The 14,982-nt window shown below is 41.1% G+C and overlaps 1 protein-coding gene across 2 annotated transcripts in view; it reads left to right on the forward strand.

Annotated features, from left to right (window-relative positions):
• Positions 1-11,795, forward strand: part of LOC134751892 (neural/ectodermal development factor IMP-L2-like) — an 84,914-nt gene extending 73,119 nt beyond the window's left edge. For both annotated transcript variants that reach the window (XM_063687440.1, XM_063687441.1), the window contains exons 2-7: positions 526-647; positions 1,520-1,680; positions 3,328-3,490; positions 4,268-4,464; positions 10,836-10,962; positions 11,654-11,795. In XM_063687440.1, coding sequence (XP_063543510.1) covers positions 542-647; positions 1,520-1,680; positions 3,328-3,490; positions 4,268-4,464; positions 10,836-10,962; positions 11,654-11,679 — 780 coding nt within the window. In that variant the 5' untranslated portion in view covers positions 526-541 and the 3' untranslated portion in view covers positions 11,680-11,795. The remainder of the gene's footprint in view (positions 1-525; positions 648-1,519; positions 1,681-3,327; positions 3,491-4,267; positions 4,465-10,835; positions 10,963-11,653) is intronic.
• Positions 11,796-14,982: the final 3,187 nt, after the last annotated feature.

Here is a 14,982-nt window from a genome sequence, read left to right on the forward strand (position 1 = left end):
CGGAAGCTCAGTTAGCAGAGCATGGGCTAATGATTCAGTGTCACGCATTCGAGTTTCATCGGAGACATTGAATTTTTCCACTATTTATGTCTAAGCACAGAATAAATAATAGAGGTACAGATTTAGAGAAGGTTCATTCTCTAAAATAACGCGTCTATTACGACAGATGACCGCAAGTTGGCGCAAGCGCGAGCAGGCGTCCGTTCCGTAGCGGTGCGCGGCAACTGCTATGGCTAGACACCAAAATTGGTGTGGGCCGCATGTACTTGTAGCGACGCGACGGAATCGCGGAGTGAGCCACCCGGCCACGCCTGTAGGCCGAGCACATGATTGGCGCGACAGTATCTCGCCGCGAGATAGACTACCCGTCTTTTACTAACTGTATGAATTAAAGGGGGGACGGGTAGTCTATGTCGCGTCGAGATACTCTCGCGCCAATCATGTGTTAGCCCGGCTGGTCTAAGCTTAATAATCGATTGCAGATGTTTTTCTAAAATAATTTATTTAATTTTATTTTGTCTCCAGGTCTCGAATCTCCAAGATGTATGCTCTCCTAATATTAGCTCTGGTGGCGGGCTGCCGGGCCGCGAATGTCAACAAACACATGAGGTTGCTCACAGAACTGGAAAACAACATTGATTCTAATTGTAAGTGGTGTAAGGTTCACTATTGCCCCACAATCTACGCTCTAATAGGGTAAGACCTCCAGTGAATTATCCAAGATTGAAAAATAATTTCTCAGCATTGATTAATAGTTGAAATAATTAACTTTGTACAGGTACATTAAATTAAATAAGCACTTCATTATGTTGCTCCAAACGGACCCTGTGCTTATCTGGGATCTAATTTTTCCATATAAAACTTCAAAAGCAGAAACACGTAAACTTCAAGCACCAGTCACATTTAAACTGGTCGAAAATAAAATCACCGGTTGCCATTGCATAGGAAATAGAGTTGTTAATAAGAAAAAAATTACGACAAGTGGTAGCAATTGCTATATTTCTTATTTAAACAAAAAACGTGATTTTGTTCATTCACTGGGAGGGTGTTTGTTAACAGGAGGGTTTACTCTATTCTCTCAAGATACATCTTTCAAACTTGTCTATGATAAAACCCCTTTATTAAATAGATTAAAAAAAAAAAAAAAAAAAAACTTGTCTATTGACTTGAGCACTAACACGGGACTTAATCGCGTACAAAATTACGTTTATTTATGGCCTGACGTTTCGAACGTGACGTTACGTTCGTGGTCACAGGCAGACTGGCGAGGAATTGTATCAACATCTTGCCGCGCGGGTTTTGCAAACTACCCGCACTTGATCTTGATTATAAACTTGTACGCTAGGGTTGTCACTTTGCCTACACACAACACTCACAACATCCGATGTTATGTGGCGGAATGTTTTTTCCCCCTTACAATGAATGTATTTTTTCAGTACTAGGTACCCCTCCGTGCCTCTCGACGATTCCTGGCCATCACTTCTTTAAAATTACTCATGAATGTACTGTAATGTTTCAGTATTACCTCTCCGCGCGCCTCGAAGATTCCTCGCCATCACCAAGGCACCAGCACCAGTGACGGGGCACCAAGCGGGCACCACCGTGTCTTTATTATGCGAGGCGTTCGGGGCACCCGCACCTACGATACGCTGGTTCAAAAACAACCAGCCGGTTTATGAGGTAGCTATCATCTATCTATCATCATCATTATTACTATATGCAATGATAGATATAACTCCGTAATAGATGTTTACAGTCTAAGGAAAAAACGTGCCTCGAAAATCAAGAAAATTTGATTCTCGTTCAGAGGGCGCCACTAGTTTTGGCCCACTGTCGTATAGATGGCGTTGACTGTTTCGTTTGTTATTTAACAATTTTAACGCATATCAGTGAAAGAACATGGGTCAAAATCATAAAAATAATTAATGCAAATAAAAAAAATCATTTATCCATATTTAAATAATTTTATCGTATTTTTATAAATATTTATTTTTAGTTTTAAAGTGTGTCGACAGATGGCAGTGAATTTACTGGGGTTACAAAATTTACTATGACAGTACCGCTCTAGTTTAAGTTACTCTATGCTATATGTACCTATATAAGTATAAATAATACTTACTATGCCAAAATAATAATATTTTCTCGAAGCATTTACAGTATGGGGTTCTAGGTTTTTAAAAGGATACCCAACTCGCATTATAACACTCCTGGAACTACAAGCGCCCATACGCAACGGTGACCACTTACCTTCAGGCGGGCCGTATATTTGTTTGCCACTGACGTGGTATAATAATAGTATAGTATCGCATATAACATACATATTTATTGGTCTTATTGGTCCCCGGCAAGCTCATTTCTGCATACCCAGGTAGCAAAATAACGTAAAATGACGTCATTTTGCTACCTGGGTACTAACGTAGTTACGCTCTCATTTTAAAACGCCTAGCTAGATATCTCTGAAACTTTTTACTTACAATAGGATAAGGTTTGTAATTACTTTAGGCTTCAGAATTCAGATACAATAGTTAAAAAAAATACAGCGAATTTAAGTTTTTTATACAAAACTTGTTTTTGCTCTATTTCGTTTGTTTTATATACTAGAGCTATAGAAACTAATTACAGACCTAGATATACCTCATATCATTGTATTTATGTGCAAAGTTTCATTACAATACAACAGGTAGTTTTAAAATGAGCACCAAACTCGGTTTGTATGGGAAGGTATACAAGCGATAAAACACTGCTGGTACTGTCATAATATCTGCCTAAAATGCCTAAGCCCGTTTTTACATTGTTCGATCAGATATCTAGCGCAGCCGCTATGATAACCGCGTCAGGCGGCTGGCCGCTCACACGAACCGCCTAAGCGGCCAACCGCTAGTGCGTACCCTAACGTCTTCGCCACATTGCGCGACTGGCTTCGGCTAATATAAGGCGACAACCATACACAGCGATCGGACCTTTTGTCGACCTTAGCCGAAGCCAGTCACGCAAGTGGCCAGGACGTAAGTCCATGGACGATGGTGACCGATCCCATCAGGCGGCTCATCTGCTTGTTTTCTAAAAAAAAACCGGACAAGTGCGAGTCGAACTCGCCCACCAAGGGTTCCGTACTTTTTAGTATTTGTTGTTATAGCGGCAACAGAAATACATCAACTGTGAAAATTTCAACTGTCTAGCTATCACGGTTCATGAGATACAGCCTGGTGACAGACAGACAGACGGACAGCGGAGTCTTAGTAATAGGGTCCCGTTTTTACCCTTTGGGTACGGAACCCTAAAAACCTGCTCAGAATATTTGTTTAAACAAACTTTCCTTCCTTCCAGTACGACCAAGAATCCAACGAAATCTTCGACACGAACCCCACCTCCCTGGCTCGGGTTTCATCTACACTGCTGGTGTCCCGGACCGCGGGCCGCGACGAGTACACCTGCGTGACGGTGGCTGGCGCTAAGACGGAGAGGGTCCATAGCGTCGTTTATAGCACAGGTAATTTGCGGCATTTTCTATGAAAAGGGACCTTATTGTCGATGGCGCTTACGCCGCACAGCGTCGCGCCAATTTATATCGGAGCATCGTTTATAATGGCGTAAGCGCCATCGACAATAAGGTCCCTTTTTATTGAAAATACCACATTTTGTTAAACACTCATTTAAACTCACGATTTTTACTCATTATTATTCACAACGACTCATTATTAGTCCTGTCGTTGTGAATAATAATGAGTTAATTTTGTTATATTAAAGGCACTGATTACCAGTCCACCGGACGATATCGGTCTGTCAAATGTTCGGAAGTGTCAAATTTTTGTTCTGACAGACTGATATCGTCCGGCGAACTGATAATCAGTGGGCCCCTTTATGTCGCTTTGGGGGCATTTCAGAAAAGCGTCGAACACGTGACGCTATATTCTTATTATTTGTGCAAGGAGGCCAAAGCTTCGGTCGATTTTTCTAGAATAAGAATTAATTTTTCAAAAGCTAGGTATTGTGTCTACTTCAATTTAAAATCGCTATCGAATTTGCTCACTCCATAAATAAATAAGAATCCATTTATAATAACAATTAAGCGAGCTTTGCCAAAACTTATTTGTAACTAGAATTAAGCTTAATAAGTATTAGAATTTAAGCGAGTTTCAAACTTATTAATATCTTATACCATACCTTAAACTCATGTATGGAGTAAGCAATCTAAGCTTACTTAATTCTCTATGGCAAATGAGTAAAAAGCCATTTCATAACCAAAACTTTTTCTACTCACCCACAGATGGCAGCACCGACTTAATACCAGACCGGGCGCGCCTCATACCACTCGCGCCACAAATCCTCGTTTCATACAAAGTGTTTATGGACCTCATCGGCAACAACGTGGTTCTCCCTTGCCATGCGAAGGGGCACCCGCGGCCGCAGGTGACGTGGCTGAACAATCGGGGCGCGACGGTCAAGTCGGATCCGAGGATGAAGGTTAGTTCCGCTACTCGGTGGTAGATGGCGTGAAAGTTAATTCCCGGCAAGCTTGGCCGAATTGCACCTTTTCATACAAGCGTAGTTCCGCTCTCGTTTTAAAACTACTTGTTAGTTTGTAATGAAACTTTGCACATACAATGACATGATGTATATCAAGGTCTGTAATTAGTTTATATAGCTCCAGTTTATAAAACAAACGAAATAGAGCAAAAACAAGTTTTGTATTAAAAATTTAAATTCGCTGAATTTTTTTAACTATGGTATCTGAAGCTACATAAACTAATTACAGACATAGTCATAACTAATTACAGACACGTTATATATAAGTTTCAGAGCAATCTAGCAAGTCGTTTTAAAATGAGAGCGAAACTACGTTTACAGTACATATGGTGCTACTTTTTCGCACTAGTGCGGGAATGAGCACTTTTTGTGCATATGTCGAAAGTTTAAAGGGCCATTATGTACTGTAAAACGTTGTACGATACACATGCGAAAAGGTAATTCGCAACTCGTGTCGATTTAAAACACTCCCTGCGGTCGTGTTTTAATTTATCGCCACTCGTTTCGAATTTCCTCTTTTCCGCACTTGTATCGTAAATAACTATTATATGGAGAACCGAGCTTGCCGCGGACCCTTAATATAGAAAAGCAAGCAGAAAAGTATCAGTAATAGGCTCACAATTTCACCATCATTTTGGTAATATTGATGAGAACGACTCCTTAATACTGCAAATTATCACTTAGGTTTTCAAATTCGTTTATATCGTAACAAGCATATTTAATTAGTAACGCCTTTAATTTATTTTTGAAAATTGTATCACTGCCTGCATTTCTTATGTCAATTGGAATTTATACTGAAAGTGATTGTGCTAGTGATGACCTCTACGCAGAGTTTTTATTTATTTATCATTTATTGCAGACAACATTGGTCCATATACATAATAAGCATAACACAATAAGACAACAGTTGCAATTATAATAAGATTTTGCTTAATATTCCCTATTGACTTTTTTTTTCGAAAGCAGGACAAAAATTGCCCACAATTTGGGTATAACCAAAAAAGCTGTAATGGCGCGCCTAGCCGCGCATTACAACATCATGCAACGGCCACGTGACAGACAGCGGAGCTACCTATCGAGCCGCGGCCACCGATCGAGTGCCAGCCCACTCGCCCCACCCGCCGCGCGCCGTGCCGAGAGTATAAAAGCGGCGCGCGCCCATACAACAGCGTCAGTTGGGCTCACCGCCTTCTGCAGTGAGGACAGCTGATCTCCCGGTCGAGCCGGCGTGTTTTCAGACGCGTAGGCACCCGGTTCCCCTCCGACCCTTCCTGATTCCCGTAGCCCAGTCAGAGCCGGCGTGTTTTCAGACGCGTAGGCACCTGGATTACGTAACCCGTCCTACCCTGTATCTTGGTCCGAGCCGGCGTGTTTTAGACGCGTAGGCACCCTTGATACTCCCTATCGCCCTGGTCAGAGCCGGCGTGTTTTAGACGCGTAGGCACCCTAGGCGCTCCCCCCCGATTCGCATATCCTTCCCGTCTCGCCATCCCCTTCACTCTTAGGGGATACCGTTCCCGAATCCGCGAGCAGCTTAGGGTCCGCGCCGTACCGTTGCGATAATTAGAAGCCACCCCGCGTCGTACCTAGCTTAGGATACCTAGACCTAAGTAATCTTGATTTATAATAAACCGGCATAAAAGCCCGCCGATTTATACTACAGCATTAAACCTGTGTTTCCTTGTCTCCCTCTGCACCCTCTCTCTCCTCTGAGCTAACTAGGAAACCCTTGCTCCCGTCTGGAACAAGGGAGGTGTATGAGGCCGCGACCGCCCCGGCGAACGTGACCCCATCACATCTGGCGCCCAACGAAAAAACTCACGTAGGAGTCCATAAGGTATCCTGGAAGGAACCATTGCTCGAGAGAGGACAGAATAAATAAATAAATAAATATTTAACATATACCGCCCCGTGTACTCATATATTCCATACAGCCGCTACACGTAGCATCACCGCACCGAGGCAACTGGGACTGTCGCATCCCGCCCACCCGTAGAGTACACCTAGCCCGCACAGAGGTACACCAGGACCCCCGACACGCTCCATCCAAGTAATAAGGTTAAAAAAAAAAAAAAAAAAAAAAAAAAACACCTTATACCGCTGCTTACCGGTAGGTATTAGAAATGCCTACAAGTTGGATATACCGACTGAAAAAACCCGAATTAATACAAGAAGCCACGGCACGTGGCGTACCGACTGAAGACTTAACCGTAGAGGAGATACGCAAGGGCTTGGTGGAGATCCTGAAAGAGGAAGAAGCCGATAAAATGGCGGAAAACAATGCAAAGGTGATCACAAAGCTAATAAAAGAGTGGAACCTGTCATTTGAGACCACAGACGACGCCGTCGAGTTCATAGAAAGGTTGGAAGAACTCATCAAGGCGAGCAAGATTAAGAAGGAAGATATATTAGCAGCATTACCACGCATCTTAAAAGGTAGGGCACTGCTCTGGTACAGAAATTACGTAGACTCATGGACCGATTGGAATCAATTCCTGCAAACATTTAAGCTGTACTACTACCCGGCCAATTATGAAGAGGATCTCATGGCCAAAATTGTCACTAGAAAGCAAGGAGACCAGGAGAGGTTTACCGACTACGTCACAGACATTCTGACGCTGATGCGTAGGTACGGAAGTCTCGACGAAACAGCGAAGTTACACCGCATCCACGAGAATATGTTACATAGCTACAAGCTATACATCAAAAGGCAAGACTATAAGACTTTACCAGAACTATTGAAATTAGGAACCGAGTATGAAAATATAAGGACACCCACGTACGGTGCAACGACGTCGTCAGGAGCGTGGCGAGACGCCAGCGACAACAACAAATGGAGGGAGGACAAACAAGCAAGCAGCGAACAAACGACCCAAGGTAGGGACGACCGACCCCACAAAGACCAGAAACCGAAACCCGAACCGAGAGACAATACGAGCCACACAGTGCATCCGAAGTATGACCCCAAGACCAGCTGCTGGTCCTGTGGGAAACCGGGACATAATGCAGACGCCTGCAGGGGCAGACGCCAAGTGTTTTGCAGCCAGTGTGGAAGACTGGGAGTGCTAAGCAGGACATGCTGCAAGAAACCAACCTGGATAGGGCAGGAAAAGCTAGGAGCAGCCAACAGCCCACAGACGAGCGACAACCGCATATACACCGATTTACACATAATGGGAAGAAGATACCGAGGCGTAATAGACACAGGATCCACCAACTCGTACATCAACCAGCAAATATATAATGAATGTAAGAACAGCGCTTACCAGAATAAGGTAAAAACAAGAGAAGTAATACTAGCAAATGGGACCAGGACACAAACCCACAACAACTTGTTGGTCGACATAGAAGTCAAAGAGGTAAAAATCAGACACTGGCTGAGGGTGCTGCCGTCAGCGACGGACATTATAATAGGAATGGACGTCCTGAAACGACTTGGAATGTCAATAAAATGGCCAGGAGAGAGCCAAGACGAAGAAGACCCCGATGACAAAGATACCCAGAGAAAAAATCCGAAAAACGGAGAGGACAAGCAAAAAATAGACACGCCAGAAGAAAATCAGAATAGCACAACCGCCGAATCCAGTCAACAGCAGCCAACCACACAGTTAACAAAGGAACAGCACAGAATAAAACTAAAGCACACAGGACCCGTAAAACAGAGATACAATCCGCGAAATCCGAAACAGCAAGAAATAACCGGCAAACACGTGAGTGACATACTTCAACAGGGCGTGATCGAGAGGTCACACAGCCCACATAGTTTCCCCGTCGTAACAGTGGAAAAACCGTCAGGTCAGTACCGATTCCGTGTAGATTACCGTGAGAATAACCAGATATCCGAAAAGGATGCGTACCCGCTACCACAGGTAGATTTACCACATACCAGGAACATTGACCAGATATCCGAAAAAGGTAAATACACAACAAACCAAGTCCCGCACCGCCGAGCAAAAGCGAACCTTACACAACACACACAGAGTCCAGCGATAAAATACAACCGGAAGAAGAAAATTAGAAAAACAGAAACCACGCAGCGCGGACACGAACCGACTTCAGAAATGGAACATGGGACCCTTAAACGTCAATTTAATAGAAGAAAAATAGATATAGGATGGATACCAAAAAGTAAGTTACAGATCGCCAGCCCCCTGGCACCGGCACCGTCCTCGAGACCAGACACGGAGGGCGGAAACAAGAAAAGGACGCGCAGGGCGGGCAGAAAGAGGAACGGCGGCCAACAACACGGCCATACGAGAAGGCCGCGAACGCGGCAGGCGCACCCGCCCTACGAACGTCACAGCAAAAGAAAAAAGGGGGGAAAAGAAGACTAAATAAAAAAAAAATGTATGAAGTGAAATAATATAAAAATATAACAGTGATTATATTAAAGTACCGTAATAAGAAAACCAAATAGTGTAGTAAAAAAAAAACCGTAATAAAGCGTAGTAAAAAAAAAACCGTCAGCAGATTTAAGTACCGTAGAAGCATAAAAAAAAAATGTGTAAAAAAGAAAACCTATTGTTTAAATAAAGTAAAGTAATAAAATGAAGAATAATTACCGTGCAATCAAGTGTGACCAGTAAACCGCAATAGATACTTAATATAAACATAAATAAACCCGCGACATAGTGAATAAATAGAATAGAATGATACAAGCACATAGAAAGAATAGGCTACAGACCAAGTAAGTACATAACAGTGAAGTGCATGGGTAACATTAAGTCAAGTGAACAACAATATAGTGGGAATAGTATAATAGAATAGCAATATATTTACAATAAATAACTTTTAAAAAAACAAGACGCGGGTCAAACAGAGAACGTAGGCTCAAAATAAATAAACGTGTTGCAAATAGGAAGACGAATACTTAGAATAAATACAAAAATGAGATAAACATAATAGCATCCAGTAAATAAAAAAGAATAATAATAAGAATTAAAAAAAAAAAAAAAGAAATGGTATCGTCTTTCAGCCAGCATATTCTAACGGTGATTTTTCCCCATAGGTAAAAATCTCCAGACGGGTGACGGGACTGTAATGGCGCGCCTAGCCGCGCATTACAACATCATGCAACGGCCACGTGACAGACAGCGGAGCTACCTATCGAGCCGCGGCCACCGATCGAGTGCCAGCCCACTCGCCCCACCCGCCGCGCGCCGTGCCGAGAGTATAAAAGCGGCGCGCGCCCATACAACAGCGTCAGTTGGGCTCACCGCCTTCTGCAGTGAGGACAGCTGATCTCCCGGTCGAGCCGGCGTGTTTTCAGACGCGTAGGCACCCGGTTCCCCTCCGACCCTTCCTGATTCCCGTAGCCCAGTCAGAGCCGGCGTGTTTTCAGACGCGTAGGCACCTGGATTACGTAACCCGTCCTACCCTGTATCTTGGTCCGAGCCGGCGTGTTTTAGACGCGTAGGCACCCTTGATACTCCCTATCGCCCTGGTCAGAGCCGGCGTGTTTTAGACGCGTAGGCACCCTAGGCGCTCCCCCCCGATTCGCATATCCTTCCCGTCTCGCCATCCCCTTCACTCTTAGGGGATACCGTTCCCGAATCCGCGAGCAGCTTAGGGTCCGCGCCGTACCGTTGCGATAATTAGAAGCCACCCCGCGTCGTACCTAGCTTAGGATACCTAGACCTAAGTAATCTTGATTTATAATAAACCGGCATAAAAGCCCGCCGATTTATACTACAGCATTAAACCTGTGTTTCCTTGTCTCCCTCTGCACCCTCTCTCTCCTCTGAGCTAACTAGGAAACCCTTGCTCCCGTCTGGAACAAGGGAGGTGTATGAGGCCGCGACCGCCCCGGCGAACGTGACCCCATCACAAAGCTTTGGGAATTTATTTCGTCAGATCAAAGATAGATATAACTCCGTAATAGATGGATACAGTCTAAGGAAAAAACGTGCCTCGAAAATCAAGAAAATTTGATTCTCGTTCAGAGGGCGCTACTAGCTTTGGCCAACTGTCGTATAGATGGCGTTGACGGTTTCGTTTGTTATTTAACAATTTTAACGCATATCAGTGAAAGAACATGGGTCAAAATCATAAAAATAATTAATGCAAATAAAAAAAATCATTTATCCATATCTAAATACATTTTATCGTATTTTTAAAAATATTTATTTTTAGTTTTAAAGTGTGTCGACAGATGGCAGTGAATTTACTGGGGTTACAAAGTTTACTATGACAGTACCGCTCTAGTATAAGTTACTCTATGGTCAGATTAAACACTCACAGACTCACGCACATATCACGCATATTTTCATTATATGCACGACTCATTTAAATCATTGTTTTCCACCCAGGTACTTCGTTCAGGCGAGCTAGTAATCTCGCCTCTCCTGTGGAGCGACATGGGCGAGTTCACTTGCCACGTGTCCAACGCCTACGGGAGCCAGCTAACTACTACTTTCGTTTACCCTGCGAGTGTCAGTAAGTTTAAAACGGATAATTTTAAAAGAAATAGTCATCCAATTTAGATAAATACATATTTCGGAAGTATTGATGAAAATTTAACTCTGTCTGCACTTACTTGGCAAGCACCTGAGTATGGGAGCGAACTCGTAAAGGTCATATGTTTCTATAAAAATATGACGTTTAGTGTTGCAGAACATACTTTGTTGTTGTTAAGTGTCTCACGAGCCCTCCGCCAGAAAGCCGCTTCCATGCAATCGAAGTTATAAATAAAATAGAGGGTGAATTATTTTTGTATGTAAAACGTTTACTCGCTCTGTTTTATTTGTATTACAATTCCTAGCAACCAAAGATGATATAATAGGATAGAGCGGTACTGTCATAGTAAATTTTGTAGCCACAGTAAATTCACTGCCATCTATTACACCATTAAAACTAAAAATAAAAATATATCTATCTTTGCTAGATAGATATTATATGTTATTTGATTGTCTATGCCAAGTTTGATGTCGTTTCAGCAAGTCTTAAGTTCATGCGACTCATAACTGACGTGCAGAATTAGCAAATTATAATTATTCGTTCCAATATTTTACTTTCTTATGTATGAAGACTTTTGGCTGTTTTTCTATGCGATAATGTTCCTCCAGGTTCAAGAAGTGGTTTTCTCAATTTGATGGTAAAATTAAAATTAAATGTTTATTTGTTTCAGGTAGAGTGAATAAAGTAAAGCAGTAGACAATCAAGCAAACGAAGCGTCGTATACTTAACGTGAATGTTCCTGTAGTTAAGTACTTGTTTACTAGTACGCGAGCGAACTAAACGGACCTTCATTTTAATCCTTTGAATGCCACGCCTATTACATATTTAACGCGCCATGGTAAATCCTATTGGAATGCGCGAAATCAATTTTAAACTCAAAAGGTATAAATTTAAAATATATAAATTGTCTAAGATTTAAATTATTTATATTCTTGCTAACATTATTTATAAACAAGGGGTGTTTTTCAATCTTATACAAATAAGTACCGTAAAGTGGTCTTACTTTGCTCCATGGTGGACTATGCTCCAATTAAAAAAAAACCTGCCATGTGCGAGTCGGACTCGCGCACCGAGGGTTCCGTACTTTTTAGTATTTGTTGTTATAGCGGCAACAGAAATACATCATCTGTGAAAATTTCAACTGTCTAGCTATCACGGTTCATGAGATACAGCCTGGTGACAGACAGACAGACGGACGGACAGACGGACAGCGGAGTCTTAGTAATAGGGTCCCGTTTTTACCCTTTGTGTACGGAACCCTAAAAAAGGCCTTAACGTCTGATATATTCAAGCATAATATTTCTATATTATTATTTATATACTCAGATAAACGAAATTGTATATATATATATACCTATTTTGAATACACGTTAGCCATGAAATTAATCTCTTTTTTGGCGGAGCCTATTCATTTGGCTCATAATGGGGTAACTTTGCACCCCTAAGTAAACTATAGGTAGGAGCAAAAATACCCCAAACAATGGGTATCTTGTGCTCCTTATTCATAACTTCGTTTTATATAATACAACATTTCGTAAAGTTGACTTACCGATACAAATATGTTACATATAATGTCCTTCTTAATATTCAATTCGACTGAATATTTAATAATGGACTAATATTGTCTTCGGTTACCGCGATAGTTACTCATGAAATAAAACTATGAAAACGGATTATATCGCGTATATTGAATTTATAATACATCCCGACGTTTCGAATTCTTTACAGCGTTCGTGGTCAACGGGTGACTGAGGAAAAATTACAAAGTGCAATAATACCAATAACATAGTGGGTATTTTTGCACTTTGTAATTTTTCCTCAGTCACCCGTTGACCACGAACGCTGTAAAGAGTTCGAAACGTCGGGATGTATTATAAATTCAATATACGCGATATAATCCGTTTTCATAGTTTTATTTCATAATAATGGACTGTTTAAAAATATTCAAAATTTCCTTAAATTGGAGCAAATATTGGCGCAAAGTATGACCATTTGTGACGTTTTCAAGCAAAAGGTACCGCATTATCGCTAACTATAAGGGCGAAAATTGCGTGTATCCTTGTACGAATAACCTGTCACAGCGTTTTTATGGCAAGCGACAAGGTGGTACCTTTTGCTTGAAAACGACACATTTTACGGTATTAGGTTTTCCTAACAACTCTTTTATTTCATATTTAAGCGTAATTTTATAATTAAGAGTAAAATGATTGTCTTTAAGATTACTCCATGTACAGACAAACTATGTATAGAAAAACATCATATAAACGTATTTGTACGGCTGGACCGTATTTTTTTTAATAGATCGCTCGCGTATTTTTGAAATCGAGTCTGCCTATTTTTTTATTTGTTGTATTTAAAAAAGCCTTTTGTTTACTACGCGGTCTACTTTAAGAGTTAAAATTTAAGAGTTAAAAGAATATCTTCTTACAAGATCTTAATTTAACCTTTATTAACAAAATTATTATAGCAACAAAGAAATTACATTGAATTCTATATTGTGTAAAAAACAAAAAAGTGCTTCTATCATTTAAAGATAGATTTGAACAATTCTTTGATTTTATTTAACTTGAATGTATAATGTATATACTAGCGCCATCTTCCGGGGAGTAGCAGAAAACTGTAAAGTTCGTTTTCTTCTACTTGATGCTAGATGGCAGGAATTAGCAAAACTAATGATGTTTTTAAAGGGTTTTTTTACTGTTAATAACGTAGTTAACAAAAGGTGATCAATAAATAAATCTTAACGAATAAACCATTATGTATAATAATGGTAACTGTATTATTTAATTATTGTGATTATAAACTATTATAATAAAACTGTGATAGAAAATGTGATTTTTATTTCTTATTCAATATCCTAAACCCGTTTTTGTTGTTACAATGTATGTATGTGAAGTTTCAGCCCAATTGAATAATGGGAAGTTGGTCTTTAGCTTGCAAGATTTAACCCGAATAAATACATTACAAACATTGCAAGTTAAATAAAAGCTTGTAAAATTGCAACAAATCCGAAACGTGAACGTCGCTGTCGTAGTTATTTATGTGCATCCAAGGCATGCGAAATTAGGAGACCTTTGGATACCGTAACTCAATCTAACTCTCCGTTTAGAGGTTTAGTGTGGATTTAATGTAGGCACCTACTTGGTTTGCGTACATTACTCGGTATTTTAATAACATGATTTGCGTGAAACACAGACAAATCTACGTCGGTCCGGCAACGCAAAGCAAAGCTAAACATCTCTAAGAACAAATTCATCTCATCATCATCATTCATTCATCTCTCTTCGCTAGCCCGTAATCACCCGAGTTGATTCAGTTAGAAGGTCGAACCATACTGTTCCACCTTAGAGATGGCCAGGGGGCGCCACAAGCCTTCGGGAAATTGTCATATACTTGGAAATTTCGACACATGCCACCGTGAGCCGAGCGGTTCAGGCACCTGTCCGGTAACCCGTTTACCGCTGGTTCGATTCCATCTCTGGACACTGGAGGCTTTGGTCATTTTTTCCTTCGTATATGACATTTATTTCAGTTTAAAGCTAAACATGTCGATCATCTTCGACTTAAAATAGGTGAGTCACTTGTTTTGATATAGGTATTTTTAACACTTGCTCGTAACATGCAAGTTATTGAACAGCTCATAATCCTAGATAGATATTAAACACGCGTTCTTTTTCGAACTTTCCTATTTTTCCTCGCATGTGTGTTGAAAAACGTCGTATAAAACGCGTGTGCATTGGTCATTGCACACATCGGCTTTCTTATTTATTTATTCTTATGGCATTACGATTTATGAGTCGTTCTACAGTTATGTTTATTAATTTACAAATTAATGTCTAGGTTCTTCACCCATTGGGCTGCGTTATCACTAAACGCTATTAAGTCCAGAGACTCCAGAGGGTCACCAGGGTACATTCGTTTTGGGCACTCGTGAATTATATGCTGGATAGATTGTATAAGCGCTCCGCAATCGCATTCCGGTGTGTTTTTCCACCCACA

This window comes from Cydia strobilella, chromosome 23 (genome assembly GCF_947568885.1).
Source record: "Cydia strobilella chromosome 23, ilCydStro3.1, whole genome shotgun sequence".
Taxonomy (NCBI): Eukaryota; Metazoa; Arthropoda; class Insecta; order Lepidoptera; family Tortricidae; genus Cydia; species Cydia strobilella.